This window comes from Dermacentor andersoni, chromosome 3, assembly GCF_023375885.2.
Source record: "Dermacentor andersoni chromosome 3, qqDerAnde1_hic_scaffold, whole genome shotgun sequence".
NCBI lineage: Eukaryota > Metazoa > Arthropoda > Arachnida > Ixodida > Ixodidae > Dermacentor > Dermacentor andersoni.
The window spans coordinates 139237092-139256072 of record NC_092816.1 but is presented as its reverse complement, the minus strand read 5'-3'; the positions used below and the strand labels follow the sequence as shown (position 1 = coordinate 139256072).

Genomic DNA, 18981 nt, shown 5'->3' with positions numbered 1-18981 from the left:
GGGTAAATAGCATGCAAATCAATAAAAATTGGCAGAACTTGCGAATCATTATTGGGCCTAAAACTGAAGATGACGAATTTAGTATTGGAAGGATTAATTAGAAGTTTGTTTTTAGCACACCAAGTAGAAATATTTATAGGATCAGCATTAAGGGTCGTTATAAGATTGTTTAAGCAGTTACCCGAAGATAAAAGAGTGGTGTCATCGGCATATAGTAGGCATTCTGTTAGTGATGTTAGACATTTAGATAGATCGTCAATATATAACAAAAACAAAAACGTATAAAAAGAATTGAGCCTTGTGGGACCCCGATGTTAAGTGTTATTTTGTTAGCAGAAACGCCAGAAATGTATATTATTTGCTCACGATCTGATAGGTAACTTTGAAAGAAGTTTAGAGGAGTCCCTTCAATGCCATAAGAACTAAGTTTAGGGAATAAAATAGCATGGTTATCTGTATCAAAAGCTTTAGTAAAGTCTAAAAACGTAGAACCAACGAAGTTACCTTTGTCAATTTCGTTTTTGCATTTATCAGTGAGTAAGAGCAAGGTTACTCAATACCCGTGACGGAATCCAAATTGTTTAGGGTGCAACAAGTTAAATTTTTCGACATATTTAGACAGACGGATATGGATTGGTTTTTCAATAACTTCACTAAAAAATGGTGTTTAGTTTCGTTCGCGAAGCGGGAGCGCGGTAACAGAGCTTCAGTCAGGCTCAAACAAGTGCACTATTTTTTCAGGTTAGTGATTCATCACAGATTAACATTTCATCGTGCTCGTCCGCTCACGAAGTGACGTACTGGTCGCGAACCGAGCTGCTTATAAGGTGCATGCATTGAGGACGGTTGCGCTCGCACCGAAATAACATTTGCGAGATATGACTTGAGTGGAGTGATGACCGCGCAAGGAATTGCCGCGCTATGACGCGGCCGAAATTGCGGTAAGCGAAATGATGCAGTCGTTCAGTTGAGGTACCATTTGTTGTCTCATTACGCATGTCGCAGAGACATAGTGGTCGAACGAGCTAATATTTGAACGAACGAGTAAGCGAACGACTAAACGAACGAGCGAACGACGACTAAACCTCCAATGAACGAGCGGGCGACCGCAGCTTTTCTTTGCGAGTGCTCCACCGCCGCATCTTCACCTACACACACACTTTAAAGCTGACACGAATCAACACGTACGCCTCAAAGACTTATGATGCTGTCGTTCGGCGACGAACGCGGTTTCGGGACAGCACGCACACTCTTCCTTTGTATCGCAAATCCACCGGGCGACCGCCAATGACGAACAAGAACAAAATAGGCAAACAAAGCTATTCAGTTAGTAGTTAGTTAGTATTCACAAAATGCCGAGAGTTGCTTTCCTAAGATGAGTTTTCACGCTCGAGCCTCAAACCTTGTCAAAAGGAAGGCGCTAAATCCTGAAGGTTTCGTAATCACGTTTTCGCGCGCAGCCTCTCGTGCCAGCGAATTCAAGGCTGTTGGCGTACAATATGTTTGAAAGCACCAAAAACGACCGCATTACTTATATAAACAAAGTACACGACGCGTAAGACTATGCTATGAGAGACTCGCAACTACCTTGTATAGTCCAGTGGAGAATTTCGGTCTGAAGTTCTCCCTCCCAATTCGATGAATCCATCTCTTTCTTTCTAACCCGTAGCGCTTACCGGACGGTATCGATAACAGCTTCTTGTCTTAGCTGAAACTATTTTGGCATACGAAGGTACAGCAGGTTATGGTGATAAAAAATGCCGTGAAGCGACGCCGCACTTGCCACAAAAGTTCAAGGCGTTCGCAAACCAAAACAACACAAAAGAGCAACAGCGCCAACATATGCTCCTCGCCAATCCGTAGACGCCTCTCAAGCGAAAATGGCGCTGAAGCGCGACCATGTGCGACTATCATGGCTACTGTATACAAACGAAGCCGGCGCGAGGGCCCACGTGATGCCATTAGGCCAATGGTGACGCGGCGTCGGCCTCGACCAGAGCGCGCGAGGAGGGGGCGGCATTCTTCAAAGCGTGGCACTACTTCACGAAGTTTAATGGTCTTTAGAGCCAATCGCTGCGCCGCCTGAGCCAACAAGCTGTCGTATAAAATTATGCTTCGCGTTGCTGCAATCCGCCAACCATATCGGACGGGGAGAGAGAGAGAAGTTTAATTAATGGTACGAAATGCAGAGAGGTCGGCCTGAGGTATATTCTCTAGCCAAACTGAGAACATTTATTACCTGGCGGCTCGTTACGTTACGGCACGCAGGCGATTTTTTAAGGCGGTGCCCGTATTAGTGCACGGCTAAATAGTGTTAGTAAATCTAAGGCGGTCCCCGTATTAGTGCGCCGCTAAATGATGTTAGCAAATCTAAACGGAACGAAACAATTGTTCCAAGGCCATCGACGGCGATTGTCAACGTAGGAACGAACGAGCGAGCGACAGGCACCCCCCTCCCATTTATCTGGTTCCCCGCCACTCCGCTGCGCGAGCACGCGCACCCTTTCTATCGGCGTCCTTGTTACGGTGCCGAGAGGGTGCGCACCCTTTCTCTCGGCACCCTACCCTTGTATTGACCCTGTTCGCGGCGATCCCGGGGGCGCTGCCATGTTTGATCACGTGGTGACGCGTCCATTGCTTGCCTCAACTACAGCGTAGTAGAGTATGGTCGAGTGGGCCGAACGGTGCTCTCTCGCTCGGGCGCCGCGTGTGGAAAAATCTTGCGAGGGGCGCTGCGAGCGAACTGGATTGGGGCGGAGACGCGCTTCGCGGCATATTCAACGTAATTTCGCTGCGGGCTGCGAGACCGATTGCGCGCGTACGCTCTTATAGTAGAGCTTTATTTCCACTGCCAATTGATATTGACACCTTTCTGCTACGTATACATATTTGAGGCATGTACGTGTTACACAACATGACGTCTTCAATTTTGCTGTCGTTGTCAAGTGCGTCGCCTGCTAGCGAGCGCGCCTTCGCTGGCGGACGCCCAGATTATATTGCAAAAAAAAAAAAAAAAACTGTGCAGTAAATTTTTTTATAGATTTCCTTGCCTTGATACGCCCGCGACTCTTATCGGCGAGTATCAGTTGTAGTTTTAGCCACGTAAACTGCTATTTTAAACACTGTTTTCCAAAAGTAACACGTTATTTTTGCCACAGTATACGCCTGTCTGCAACATGAATCTACGTGGGAAAATTTTATTGATATCGTCTCATTTGATCAGGGACAACGATCAAAGATAACATTATAGTAAAATCAACCAGGTTTATTAACTGCGTGGCGCGAAGAGATGCAAATGACCAATGCATCTAATAATGCGTTCTAGGTAAAGCTAAGGGTACACAGACATGTATATCCACGACATATATGTAAGAGAACCATTATCAAATATTCTAACTGCACTGAGTGTAAAAGTGAGAACTCCTGACCGGAATAAGCGTGTTTCTTTTAAGAGCTGCACCAGCCCTACGTGAACCAACTGACTTTCCAAGACAAGGAATCGCGGCAATTATTGGACGTTAATATGAACAACAGTGTTAGGGAAAATATGTTGCCTACTGTTAAGAACGGCCAGCTGCAGTGCAAAGTTTTGCCAACCCGTTGCGACTGTGGAGGCAACATCACGGGAGCATCGCCGCTGACCTCTAGCCACGGCGTGACTAAATCGACTTTGTGTCGGGGAACAATACGCGCATCCCCCACTCTCCGTCGCTTCAGCTACGATGCGTTCGATGAAGCAAGCTTTGTGCTGAAACCGCCGCCAACCTCTAGCTTCATCGCCGTTGTGACGGAATGAGTTCGGCGTGTCAACTATTGTTACCAAACTCCCCAACGCGGACCTGATCTGCTACGGGTGCGCGAGTTGCCGCGGGAACGCCGTTTTGCGCTCCTTCCCACGCGCCGACCAAGACGCAAGACAACGCGCTACTCAGAACGGCTCCCGAGTTCTACGAAGCCCCTCTGACGTCGGCTCCGGACCATCGCCCGTGTGTATGCGTGTGTGTGTAAACCGTGCCGCGGAGAGGCAGCTAGTTTGCGATGCCTAAACGAACGTTCGCATCACCTTGTATCGGGAGAGGACCGAGTGTTTAAAAACCGCTGTTGTGCGGCTGCTCAGGACACTCTCTCTCAAGCAGTCATGTTAGACTGATATAACTACTGTAAATAAACCCATATTTCTCGTTCTCGATGAGAGGCAGTCCTTCCCTTCATCAACGTCCGCAGCGTGGATAAGTTGGACGACGGCATGGGCCAGCTACCTTCTAATTCATGCCAGACTCCAATCTTGACAACGGATCACGAGCGATGGGATTGAGCCCCCAATCCTGACACTACGTACTCAGACTGAATCGGGGAGACCTGGAAGTCTTTAACAATGTAATCTCCGTGGCTTGTCTGGCGATCTCCTTGAACGTGCCAGCAGGTGAAATGAAGTAGAAACACAAAGTGTAATCGAATGGTATTTGCCATTCGGATCGTATTCGACTTCAGAATCTATCATTAAAAATTATCGAATAGTCGTTTCCGTTCGAATGTAACGAATAACAGCACTTTTGAAGTATCGAAGGTGAGGGGTCGATGCAAGTGAGGACTCTCATTTTGAATGATTATGCTGCTGGATAGTAGTCTGTTGCGCGGAGGCGCACCAGTTCTTTAGATAATTAACGCACGGTGATCATCGGTTCTGCTGAACAAGTTCCCAGCTGTCGTTGAAGCTTCCCATTTTGGAGCAGCCGGTAAATCTGCTAACTTGACCCAGGCAAGCAGAAAATCCTTTCGACAGTCTCGCCATGTCAGCTACCCAGTAAAACTGCGTGCCCAATGTGGCACCACACTTATCTTCAACGAACACAGCAGATCTACAAATATGCCGCTCCTTTAAATGAGTGATTATTGTCTTTATGATAGTGCACCGGATAAATGAAATCAGCCGTTTATAATACAGAAGCTGCTTAGTTGAGCGGAGGTATAATTGAGAACGGCGTTACATTTAGGTATGACATATAAGACAAGCGTAACATGTTTTTCTCAGAAATCAGACTCGAGGATAACTTTCGTTTACACCCCTAGAAGAAAGTCGAAAAAAGCCTTCATATGATTATGAGGCACCTTGTTCAGTTCTCACCACCTGGCGTTCTTTAGCGTGCACCTAAACAGAAGTACGCCAGTGCTTTCCGCGGCCTGGTTAGAACCCGTTATCTCGAGTTTAGCAGCGCAACGCCATGTCCACTATGTAGCCAGTAATTAAGCTACCGCGCAGCTTTTTTTTTTTTTTTTTGATGCATGGACTGGACAAAAAAAAATTTCACACGGCTTACGGGCTAAAGGTTAGCATATATAATGGGTACCTAAAACTGTTTTCGCCGCCCGAAGTCCGACAGCGATAAAAGAACTCTACCAAATGCTGCGCATTCTGTTAATCGAGGAAGACGAAAACATGAATGGAATGTTGCGCTGCAGTTTTTTCTTTTTCTATAAGAATACGTCCCGTAAATTTGAGTACAGAGAGCCGGATGGGGCAGATATTTTGTATTTGTTTGAAACAGCAAGCATGAAGTTTACATGTTTTTCCGCCGGCGTTTCGCAAGACCTACTAATAGAAATATGTATGCACAAGAATACGCACATGCTGCTTGAAGAACAAGAAAAATATTTGTTCTCCAAAGAGAACCGTACAATAACATAGAATGAAAGCCAACGCTGCGGCAGCAATGCACGCGCATTGCTACCGAGCGGTGATTGAAATAATGAAATGAAATAAAAAAAGAGAAAGAATGCGGTGCGTATATGGTGCGCATATATTCAAGTGTGCGCCCATTCACTCATTGACACGTTGGCGATAGAGTGGGCTTACGTTTCCGTGCCAGTTGGGGTAGTTGAGTTTTGACGCTGTGCGCGAAACTTGATACGACAGGAATCGGCGCTACTCCCTTTGTCATTGTTTAACGAGCGGTACTCACGCTTGCCAACGTTCCGGGGCTGAGGCACTTTTTTTGAAGGTTAGTGATACAACACAGGCGGATGAACAGATTTCTGTATCGTCGAGGAAAGCCGTTCAGCTCGGAAGTGCCGGTGACACGTACGGACAGTTGCAGCAGCGGTCCACGAACATGGCCATGCGTATTCATTGCATTCCTTAAAGGGACACTAAAGCGAAACAATAAATCAGTTTAGACTAATGAAGCATTGTTTCAGAACACTGAAGGCAGTTATCTCAAAAAAAATAGTTTGATTATTAGATGAGAAAATGAAGGTCCAAGTATCAGTATTTGAATTTCGCGCCGAAACCCCAGCGCCGGTACGTCAGCGTGACGTCAGGGATTGCAAAGTATGTTTTCGCATTTAGGCTGCGTTGGCTGAGTAAAGGTTCCCCAAACTGACCATCTTTAATATTTGGTTCCTTTAGAACACAATGTAGTCAATCTGTACCGCTATATATAATTAGTAGGCCGTAGAAGATTCCATAAAGATCCATGACGTCACAGCCCCCAGGTGCGGGAACTTAAGTAGGCGTCGCCACCCGTATTTCGTTATTGCGCTTTTTCTGGCTTACCAAACGTCTTATCGTTGTAAGAGTGCTGTTTCTGGTGCAGTAGAAGGGCAATTTACTGATGCGGAAAAAATCATTTTTCACTTTAGTGTCCCTTTAATATGCCAGTCACTATTTTTGCAGTCAAGTACTGCACACGTCTTCAATCCACAGGACTCAATCGAGCATGATTGGAGCAGAACGCGTTAGCGAAAACTCAGTTGCATTTCCGACAGCTGATCGCACAGAAGCAGGGTGGAAGCGGTAGTGGTTTCGTCTTCGTGCGCTGTAATCGAAGCCAACGTTACTAGACGCTGAGGCTACGTGCGGTGCGCCGCCGAAAGCGCCATCTCGCTTCCCTAGAAGAAACTGTTCCGCGAAAAGGGTCAATAAAGCCCGTATAAACGAATTCGAAATCAATCGCGCACTCGAACATTTAGCATGAAAAATATGCCTTGCCGAGGCGGCCGATTTTCTAAAGTACACTTCGCCGCAATACAGCCATGTTATACGGCAAAGCATATGAACACGGCTTTCGGTCAATTTCTCTTGAAAAGAAAGACAGAACACCCTAGAACAGCATAAACATTGAAATCACACATGTGAGCTACCTCTGCTGCTTGAAAATGATCGCAGGGCATGCCAAAAATACGAGTCTTCGACGGGAGATTTTTAAGTGTTCTATGTATTCACCGTCCCCCAAGCTCTGCGAAGACAGACATTGACAGCAAAGGGGTCACTATTGGGGTAACCATAGGGGTCAGTATCCGGTGAAGGCAAAATTAATTACCTAAATACCAAAATTTTGGGTCCATAGAAATGCATTGGCACTGGCCAGGACCTTCAATTGGAATTGAATTAACAGAAAAATTGAATTAACCGAAGTCAAATGAACGGACATCTACTGTACTTTGTTACTCCCCTTGCAAGATTTCTGCAGTAACCAGGTGCCCTACAAGCCCATATATGTGTTGATGGAACCGAAGTCAAATGAACGGACATCTACTGTACTTTGTTACTCCCCTTGCAAGATTTCTGTAGTAACCAGGTGCCCTATAAGCTCGTATATGTGTTGATGGAAGCTGATCACGGGAAAAACAAGTACGGTCAAAATGGCAGGCTGAAACATTCAGACATGCCATTGCTGCCTCTGAAGGAATTCTTCAATGCAGCAAGGGAGACAACTAGAACACAGAGAAACGAGAAAACAACTCTTTATTAATTATCCAACTTCTTAAACTTTTAAATAACTGCACAATCTGTCAAAGCAGGTTCCATTGATGCATTGGCTGCAGCACTTTGCAAAACAAAATCCATGTAGGCCAACAGTCGGTTTACACGTACAAAGGAGAGACGAAGAGAATGGGGAAGGGAGACATGGAAGGAGTGAGGACAGAGCTTGTTCTGGACATTCGCACACACACGCAGAACTCTATGTACAGGCAACAATGTGACTGATCCCACATAACTTCCCCGGAAGAAAAGCAAAAACCTGCCATCTCCGCTCAAGATGCTGTGGCATAAAAATTGCAACTGGTGCGCTAAAGCAGCAGACACTACACACTAACTGGTCGATCGGTGTGCATTTTCCCAGCCTGGGCTTGATCCCCGCGGTAATAGTATTTACAGTGAAACGAAATGGTATGCATAATTGGGGCCCAGAGAGTGGAGGACCTGCTCTTCTGCTGCCTCTGTGCCGCCCTGCCTGGGCCACGCACGCTGCCTGAGATGCGGTTGAGAGCAAGAGCTGTGCTTCCACCTAAACATAAGAAGACAGGAGCCATGGCCACCCCTACCCATTGCAAGGACTTGCCGCTTCCACAGCGTGCCTGCAGCTAACTGGAAAAAAGAATAAACAAAGAAACAAACACCAACCCTGGAGCAAGGCTATAGGGCCACTGTGAGCATTTTCCCCAAGAATGGGCTGGTGACATGCATTGGAGCGGGGCTTCACAGCCTTTACATTCCACTTCACAGAAGGAATTGAAACTGGCCAGCGCACAAGGTCAGAGCCATGTACGCCCCGATGGTGGTAGAAGAAGCCTAGACCTTGCAGCAGGCACAGGGCAGGAGAGCTGCTGACTGCCGTAACTCCCAAAGTTTGGCTGGTCTGTCAGAAAAAATGGCCGGTGAGTGTACAACCGTGGTGTAGAATAGGCTGAAGAATTGGAAGTCCCTGGCTGCCTGACTCTGGGTATGCTCGACGACTTATGTGAGGCTAAATTCTGACTCTGCATGTCGTTTGCGGGGTTCCCGGAACCCATTCTGTGGGGAGGATCGAGTCTACCGTGCACACCACGCTGACTGCTGGGTGGCCCCCCGTGGAAGGGTGGCGGGCACAACTGCCTACAAACCGACTGGTTTCGATGATTACTAGTACTTGCAGGCCGAGAGTTGCAGTGTCCACGATGTGAAGAGTTGAGCACCGTGGCGATCTGTTGTTTAGAGGAGGGGCGGGGCCCACTGCGTTGGCCACAGCCGTGCGCCTCGTGGCGCACTGCGTAGCACGACTGTGTGGCGCGAGCTGTTGCGAAATGCAGTGGTGACCAATGTGACACTGTGTCGGATGACTGGTGATGCTTAATGAAGGCCGATTCGTAGTGCAGGGGTGAAGGTGACACTGCATTGACTGACGCCTCGTGCAGTTTGATGTCTGGCGTGTGGCCACTAGCGTGGTGGCACGCCAAGTGGCACGACTGACCACGTGTGGTTCGATACTGCGCCCGAGGCAGTGATGGCAATGAGCAAGCAGCCCCCCATGGTCCGCGGAGCCCCCGGCAATGGTGCTGCTGGTAGCAAGCAGCAAGTTCCGGGGCCCGGACAGTGTGCGGTCAGAGGGGATGTTCCAGCCACCGGGCCACACCGCGGTTGACCAGCTCCCGGTTGATGAACACACTTGAGACGCCCTGGACACGGTACAGGTGCACAAGGGGAATACCGTTGTCGGCGTAGCCCACAATTAGTGCCTGCAGGATCTGGCCCTGTGCCAGGTCTTCAAACGTGGCGCATGCCTCAGCTGACCACACGTTGTCATCTGCGCAAGGAAGAGGGGAACCACAATAAGCACACTCTGTATACTATCCCACAAGAGAGAAGGCCAGTGTGCATGACTGAGAGTTGCACTGCACTGTGTTCAGTAGAACCCCGTATACATGCATTCTGGAGAAAAAAAAAAGAATGCGACAAAAAACGTATGACCCGAAGTCACTAAAAAATTCAGCGGGCTCAACTATAGTTGACATCTAGGCAAGGCAAAGCGTTGCACAAATCGCCGCAGCACCAGATGCAGACAATCACATTTTGGCAATGTACTGAAACATTGCAACTGAAAAATTGTGTTTTCTAGGAACATATTGTAAAAAATAAAAAAAAGTGTGGATGCATTCGGCCATTCTTCTTTTTGTTCTCGATTGTAAACGTTGACACCAGGAAATTGTGCGATACAGGACTATATCAACAAGGTTCTACTGTAAGTGAGCCCATATGGTGGCTGAAGTGTACAGTCAACTTCCATTATTTCAACCCTGATAGTATGCATATATTTCTTTTCCTGTGTACCTTGCACAGCACATTAAAATTCCAGTACTTACACTTAGTGGCGATCGTCCTTACTCTCAGACAGCACTTGATTGGCGTCTATACTGGGCATTCAATATTCTGCATTTGTTGAATTACTGCGTTTACCAGAATCTAACGCACACCTTTTTCGGAAAAAATGGGTCCAAAAGTTGCCTGTGCATTACAACTGGATACGAAAGCAAAACCAAGTTTTCTATTCTGTTGCATAGAATCAAGTGCGTTCTTTCCTCCGAAACTAATGAATTAGTGACATTATGTTTTACTGAATACAAATGCGGTCTTCAGTTTAATAACGGACCTGTATTTTGCGGAAATCTTTATTTATTGCGTAGAAAGTGTTGCTTTTCAGTTTTTCTCCAAAATACAGAAGAATTACAGGTGCGTTACCACAATACACATGGGTTATCGTAAGGCCAATCTGTGCGACAGATGAAAGAGCCATGCATCACGACTCAACCACTGCACTTAGCCTTTGCCAACGGTAAAGAGCAGGAGTCATCAGCGCCGTATTAATGTGATAGCGTCAGAAAATCCAGTGTCGGCATCCGCACCCGGCTCCGGCGTCCACTTGAGCCGAATTCCAGTATATCTTTTGGTAGAGTTAAACCTCAATATAACGAAGTCGGTAAAACTGGCAATTTTCTTCGCTATATCGAAATTTCATTGTATTGAAATTCTACCTTTTATGCAAGTAAGTACAGTTGCCAATCGATTTTCCTTACACGAAAAGAGGCCACAGAGTTTTCTGAATTATAGGGCGAATAAGAGAGAGAGAGAACAATTCATGCTGGTAAATGTGGGAGTTGGCGAGGAACGATACAGTTTCATGCCACGTACATCGACAATATCTTCACATCGGCGGTGCGAACCAGGCGGAGCCAGCCATGCCTGCATGCGCTCCAGCTCCGTGGCTGATAGTGTCACCCGCACTGGGACGACGCTATCAAGAAAAGCGCCGGCAGCGGGGAGCGAAAGCTTAGTCTGCCTCTCGCTTCCATGGCTCACCGAAACTCGAGATTCAGAAGACCTTCAATACTAAACATGTGGATGGATAGCTTACATGGTTCCACGCCGTCTTGGCACGCCCACCTTTTGCACACACAGCAGCGGCTGTGCTCAGACATGCTTACAGTCATGCGCAACCATGGCCGAGATGGACACGCCAAAAATCGAGACGCATGCCACCCACGTGTCCCTTTCCACTGTCGAAATGCCGTTTCAGGGGCCCAAAGGAATGACGAAGTAAATTTGACGGCCCGCCGGCATTGAAGCGCTAGGCCAACGCCGCAGACAGCAAGGAGTAAGGTAAGCTACTCACGGGCCGGACTGGTGGTGACCTCGGAGATGTAACGAGTGGCGGGGGGGGGGGGGGGCAGCGACATTGACAACACAGGTGCTCTTTTTTCAGCCTGTTTTGGTTTCAAGGTGCCTGCCAAGGGGAACTAATTGCTTGCGTAGCTCCCAAATGGAATCCGCTATTCAAAATTTGGTTGTTGGGATCGGTAGTGTCGAGGACGGGCCCCAAAGTGCTCATTTGCTGTAGCAACCTATTGTTGATAAATAGAAAGTTAATCAACGTAACTTTGCTAATTATGCACGCAATTGTGGAAATTGCTTTGTATCTGGAGGCTGCCTATCCATGCACTCAAATGGTAAATATAATGTTACCGTGATTTATATTTTTCTTTAATTTTACAAATTTGGTGCAGCTAAAAAAGAAAAAAAAAAAAAACGCTGCATAGAAGAGTGGGCATGCACAGAAAATGAAGGGCCTTTCATTTTCTGTGCATGCCCCCTTCTTTATATATACACACGATGTGGCAACGCAATAAAATATCGGTGGAAGTCAGCGCAATGCGTGTCATCTCTCGCAGTCCTTGTACTTCGCTCTGTACACCGTTTTTGTTAGGGTGAATGCACAAATGAAAGCCCAAGGCCTGCTTCTTCTATACTTTTCATTCCAGCCTGCTTGTATGCGACACAATCCGATTTTAGAAGTGAGGCTGTTCTCTGTAGGCAATGCAGTCACACATTTCAAACTGATTTAGGCTGATTTAGAACTGATTTAGAACTGCTTTAGGCTTAAACTGATTTAGGAACAACCCGATTTGATACATTAAGTGTCTGCATGTAGTGCTAGGCTGTTCTCTGCAGGCAATGCAGTCACACATTTCAAAGCATTGACTATGACATCTGTGTCACAAGTAGACTTCTGATCGCGACCTCACACCTGCCACACTTGCGTTCCAGCGGCTCAAGGTAATTGCGATGCGATGAATGACCTCGCATAGTAGAGCTCAAAAAACATTTAAAGATCTTTTACCAGCAATAATAAGCTGTAAAATTGAAATATTGTCCAAATTTAACCATATTTTACAAATTGCAATTTGTAGCTTATAGATTATCAGGGTGTCTACCAAGTTGACATTTCCAAATTCCCCGAGTTTTCCAGGTTTTCCCTGAGTGCCACTGCAAATTTCCCTGAGTGATGCAGAACTATGTTTTATGTCAAGACGGGCTGAAACCATATCACCCAATGCTGTCACTCTGTAGTAAGCTATAGAAAAAATTAAAAAAAAACGACTTAATCTAATTTGAATACTAAGGAGTAGTGTTCATGTTATTCAAAAAGAGAATAGAAGGGGGGGTTAGTAAAATGCCAGCAAATAAAATGTCTTCAAAAAAAATTGCAAATAGAGTCGGACATTTTCAAATACGAATAAAAAGAGATGGATATAGAAGCAAATATTTTCGAATATGTGCTATTTCTATCAACTGATAGTAAGCTCAGTGGTATTAGGCCCGAACTCTGTCACAATCGAGATCCTCTCTCAACAGCTCGTAAGTCAACCTCAACTGTCCTGACATACTCTCAGCCCGTGCACGACTCTTGAGTGTTGTGTTTCACTGCTTTAACGAGTTTATTTTGGTTTGGATGAGAGACACTTGCAGCTCGGCATTAGTCAAAACATAATTTTTTGAGCGCTGGCTCCTTCAAAACGGCGGCAGCAAGCTTGCTTTCCTGTTTATTCCTCAATGCGTAGGTCATTTCTGTTCTTGTTTTCCTTCCGCCACTCGTTCGCCCCAAAGACCATTTGAAGTATCTTGGTCAGTTGCACAGTCTACGGCCGATTTTTCGAACTCCCAGGGGCCGCGAAAACGTCCGAAAAATCGGCCAGTTGGAAAAAACATAAATGCGTGTCATTTAGTGCCTTTAGGGGCTCAAACCGCCACAGGCACGTTCGAAAACGCTCTGAAGGCCTGTCGGTACACATATTAGGCATATCGGTGCTCGTAGTGTATAATTAAGGAATACATACTGCGTTCCGTGGCAATAGCCCCTTCCTACGCTTGTTATGCTTCACTGCAATACTTTTGCGTATGCTTCACCAAGTAACATTTCTGTACAGAGGCGAAGCTGACTTTCAGGAACCGGCATTATGCAACGCACCATGTTTTCCAAGTTTCTAAGCCAATCGCGAGGACCACAAAGGCAGAGTCCGTGCCATTGCTGACAGCAGCTAATTCTTTCAATAAAAAACTCGGCATCCAACGGCAAGAAGCTTCATAGCGTAGAAGTAGCTAGGCCTAGCGTTGCCGCAGTGGCGGCAATGGCTGCCAGCGGATCTGCGTGCGAGAGTGCCGGTTCGAGGTGGCGAAGTAATCAAAATGGCAGCGGTGGTGCCTTTGATTATTGCCGTTTCGGACCTGCGGTCACGGCAAAACGTCCGGAAAAACGGACGGCGAAGAGTTCTTGTGTCGGAAATGTCACACGTTCTGATAAGTTGACTCTATGGGGTACGTGGCGGTGCCGCGAAGCCGTCCAAATTATCAGGAATCCGGAAAGTCGGTCGTTGACTGTACATTGGCATCTCCTCCAGCCGACGACAGAGCGTCAAAAACGATTCATTACGATTCCTGTCTGTTACTCGAGCCAGCATTACCGCGACTTTCGACCCTTTCAATAAAATTGCCGCTAATTTTCCCTGATAGAGGCCCAAATTCCCTGAGTTTTCCCTGACTTTTTCCAGACTACTCAAAATCCCTGAGAATTCCGGTTTTCCCGGTTGGTAGACACCCTGATTATGCAGTCCTGAGAGTTGCTGAGGATCAGCAGACAATAACAACTCGATCCGGATCGTTGGACCGTGTAGCAGCGACCATTGTTGATCGCGTTCAAGAAATGCGATCCGGATCTGCCCCAATCGCTATCAGAAGTGTATTTGTGACATCTGCATTAGAGATGGTTTCAATGCAAGGCCACATACCAAAAGGAATTAGGAAATAAACAATATGTTCATGACAAAGCAAAACACCAGCACGGAAAAGTGGCCCACCTTCAACTGGTTGCACATTGGCGAGGTAGCACTCGGATGCCTGGAAGGGCAGCATCATGAAGTCACTCCTGCAAGGAAGACAACAACATTGCAGACATTTGCGAAATTGCACCCACTGCAATAAATGACCCCCCCCCCCCCTCAGGAGGTCTTTCCAAATAAAACATTTGACAAGACCTCCTTCCCTGCGTGACAAATACGTCACAGGCACCGCCTCCTTTTTTTTTTTCTTCTCTATCTTGCGTTTTTGGTGACTGGTGCACTTCCAGTGGTGGTATCGCGCGCCATTCGTTGTGTTTGTCTCGTTTCGTGCGGTGAGCGATTTTGCGAGCTCTGCACGAGGACGCCTCATAAATGCCACAATCACGAGCACCAAGGCAGGCGTGAAAGGATGGAAGAACCTGATTGTGGTGCTGGAACACGATAGAAAATGACAGTTTTATTTTCTGTGCAAGATTGCACAGCGTGGGAACAAGCACCGCATTTTTGTGCGTATAACCTGCACCCCCCATTGCAACAGCTCGGAAAGAAAAAAACCCTGCATATAATCCGCAGAAGTAACTGAATGCAACACTGCTCAAATCTGTGCAAAAACAGTCTCTATTCGCAGATGCACGACTCTTGTACGTCGTATGTTTCGCCGGTGGCTCTGCTCCACCATTCTTCGGCGATGCTGACAAAGCTGGACTCGCACGCTGGATGTCATTGCGGACGAATCAGCCACATGATATCCAAAGTGAATCGCATCACTTCGCAGCTAGCACTTGCACGACAACAGATGACAGCGTGGACAGAGAAGCCCTTGCATCAGCCACGATGACGTAGCAAATGAGACTGAGCTGAAAATCCAAACGGTGATTTGGCTCACCAATGTATCGCGAAGCACTTTGAGTAGACAGAGGGAGCGCTGTGAGCATGGTTGACGTACGAGTTTGCCGGTGCTGCGTGCGCTATTCGCTAACTACTAAATGTAAAATTATGGCAACCGGTAAAGTGGAGGAGAATAGGCAACCGAGAAAGAGGGGAGAAGCAAACTTCAACACACAGGAGTGGGCAGGAGGTGGGGTTCCCTAAGAAGTAACAAAACTGAATGACAGAGAACCTTGCTGTTACGTGTGGCTTCACATCAGCGTGCACCGCGCTGCCGTAAAGCTACACCACTTCACACTTGCCACAAAGTGTGGAGCCACGCTTCACACATAATCTGCACCCCCACTTTACTATTAAATGTTTTTGAAGTAATGGTGCAAATTATACGCACAAAAATATGGCATATGAAATGGAAGTACATCTCTCTTGTTATGGTACAAAGGAAAACAAAAACATGGCCATTCGGCTTGTACGCTTTATTTTTTCTCTGAACCTTAATTAGTCTATTGAAATAAACAAATAACTGATGTTGTCTTGAATGAGCCTCGAAGTCACGTGTCCCTGTGAGCGATGTCACCGCACTGCCACGTACATAGGTGCACTTGTGCGATATACGTCGACTCTCCGTCTGGGAGCTCAGCGCCCGCAATGAGAAGGGCAAACGGTGTTTGGTTTGAAATTTAAGTTTTTCCTTCGTTGAGAAGGGATGTAATACTTAGCAGAGACAATCAATTGTAGTGTGCATTGTGTGCACTGCGCTCGTCAGCTCAATATGGCCAGACCTGGTGAGGGGATGCAGCAACAACATCGCCAGCTTGTTCAACATTTCAGTGTAAAAAAAATTTTTTTTTCTGCAGTCCAAAACAAAACCTTCCTTCACCTCATGCTGAAATACAGTACAGCCCCGTTCATACGTTCCTGAAAAAATTGCAGGGAAAAATCATACTAACAGGGAAAACGTACAATCCAAAGAAGCTAAAAAATTTGACAGACTCAACTATTGTTGACATCTACGTAACCTGAAGCGTCGTGTGGACAGTTGCAGCAAGAGACGCCAACGTGCGTCGAGCTGGTGGTGCTCCAGCAGTTCAAGACGCCTTTTGTTGTTTTCCTAATGTCTGGTGTTTTAAGAGAGCGACGGGAAACCAGAACATCGAGCTGGTAGGTGACGCCGGATGCCGCCAAAGCAAAACATGATGCCCACATCACACCGCCTACAGCAGGGAACGGCGGCAGGTTTTGATGATCACCTGCTAGGAGTATGCTACTAATGGCACTACGCACCACACGCTGTAAAACAGATAGGTGAAGATGCTCATTGCAATAGGTTTGGCGTGCACGCCGTCGTTCTCACGTGAGACGGGCAGATATACCGTATTTACTCGCATAATGATTGCACTTTTCTGTCAAAAAAATTGACGCAAATTCAGGAGTGCGATCATTACGCGGGTTAAATTTCCCACGAAAAGAAAAGTTTTTTTTCATCCCGCATTTGCTGTGAGATGACAACAGGCCAACAAACAGGCGGCTGGCGGGGCAAGCAGAACGCGTCAAACAATTTTTTCTTCTTCTCGCAAGTACATTACGTGCATCGAAACAGTTTCTTCCGCATCAGTAATGAATAATATTGTTAATATCAGCAAGTTTGCGGCAATAACGTAGCCATGTCCACTTTGAGGGGACAGAAACGGAGATGGGCGCGCTTAGCTGCCAGTGACATAGAAACACATGGCGGGCATGCTGCGAAAACTGCAGCATTTGTCTTCACTACTATCCTAATACGGCATGTTTCCGCTAAGGGTGGGCGAATATCTTAGCTGTGTTACAAGCGTCGGCGTATGACTAAGGTATAGTATACTTCTAGTGTAAATGTGACTACTATCGTTGCCGCTTGCGATTTGTTGCGTGCCCACGAGTGCAGACGAGACGAATCGAAAAGCACTTTTTTGTGTTTTATAAAGCCTACAAATAATAAAGCCAAGGCAAGTTTGGTTGTAGCTTTTTTTTTTTTCATGGAAGTGCGCAAAGTGATAAAAGGAATGAAATGGGGCATCTGGTTAAGAATGTTTGGTGCGTGCAGACCGCTTTGTATGTCGTTCGCGTAGCATTCGACAGCATTCGACAGATGGTAAGCGTGATCATTCTTAGCTAGACTTGGCACACGACATATCGCTGCAACAAGTTCGGGGTGCGATCATTACGCGAGTGCAATCATTATGCAAGTAAATACGGTAAGTGGTCTAAGCTGTATAGGCGTATTGGCACGGCTACCTTGCTGCCCTGACAACAGCCAGAATCTAGTGCGACTGGCACAACTTGTGTGACCTCTTAGTGCATCTACAGCACAATTACTTGCGCCCATCCACTCTGAAAATGAAGCCTGGTTTCATCTGCGCTGAAACTGCGCTACATTGGCAGAATGTGACAGGCTACCTGATCTGGCGCAGCAGTGACGTTGACAGGGTCATGTAGCCACCGTAGTCAAGGAACTTGATGTCACACTCTTCGTTCTCGTCCGAGGGCCCCACTACCAGCGCACGGAACCAGCCGCCGCACACCTGGGCTGCGCAGATTATGCCCGCTGCAAGGCACAGAGAACAATCAGCAGGTCAGTGGGAACGAAAGACCAAGGATAAACGGTTGTATCGCCAACACAGCAATTCCAATATAGCCAGTATCCTGTGCATAAGCCAAATGAAAACCTGTACCCAAAATGAAATTTCAGTCCAGCCTGAACTGATAAGCAGACCATCTGGAGCGACGGGAAAATACATGCAAGCAAAATGTGGACACTGCACCTAACATGGGGGCAAAAAGAACAAAATGTCTGTGCTAAATTCTTCTATTGGTCACGACATAAAGAAGAGCCGCTACCCTGGCGGGCACTGGCTGAACCACGTACAGTAGAACCCCGCTGTTACGTTCCTCACTGCTGCGTTTTTCCGGCTGCTACGTCGTTTTCATCCGGTCCCGGCATAGCTTCCATAGGATCCAATGTATAAGGAACCCCGCTGTTACGTAGTAGCTGTGAAAATGTTCCCGCATGATGCGTCGCAACCCGAACCCGCCTGGGCTAACGTAGGCAACGCGCTCCAACCGCCATTTTGGCTTTTGACGAGTTTTGACCGGGTTTGGCCGGGCTTGGCTATGGAACTGGCTGCAAAAAGCTGCACGCCAGTTCGAGAGGCCGCCACTAGGTGGCCATTCGTGAAAAATGCTCTCACTATCATCACTGTGATTACGGTCCCCGCATGGTTTGTTGAACGGGTCGACTCGCAGAGGAAGGAAACTCGGGAGAGGCCCTGACGTCACTCTATGTGAAGCTATAGCTAAAGGGAAGCCGGAAGTTGGCGTTGCTCCGCCTATCGGGCCAGCTCTCCTCTCTTGTTTACATTTCTCGCGAACCCACGCCGCGCTGCGCGCAACCGGGCTGCTCGGACGCGTGCCCTCTGCAGCAATACTAAACAATCGTTAGCACGTTAGCATGATTAGGCCAAAGAAAGCAACATTTCCCGCGGATATTCCTTCGTCCGTTGCCATTGCCGTGGCGCGGTGACGACGAGGAGCACGAGCCGCATGATGCCGGGGAGTTGCCAAATCCTAGCTTTGGAGAAGCCGTCGCGGCTCTGGACCTCCTCCGCAGGTACGTCACACCTCACAGCGACG

General features: G+C 47.2%; 1 protein-coding gene across 4 annotated transcripts in view; it reads right to left on the bottom strand.

The window, feature by feature from the left end:
- Positions 1-7727: 7727 nt before the first annotated feature.
- The window catches only part of LOC126525152 (uncharacterized), a 109161-nt gene continuing 97907 nt past the window's right edge, over positions 7728-18981 (bottom strand). For all 4 annotated transcript variants that reach the window (XM_050173208.2, XM_050173207.3, XM_055067567.2 and 1 more), the window contains 3 exons: positions 17749-17896; positions 14446-14513; positions 7728-9563 (listed from right to left, as the gene is read on the bottom strand). In XM_050173208.2, the coding sequence (XP_050029165.2) occupies positions 9361-9563; positions 14446-14513; positions 17749-17896 (419 nt within the window). In that variant the 3' untranslated portion in view covers positions 7728-9360. The remainder of the gene's footprint in view (positions 9564-14445; positions 14514-17748; positions 17897-18981) is intronic.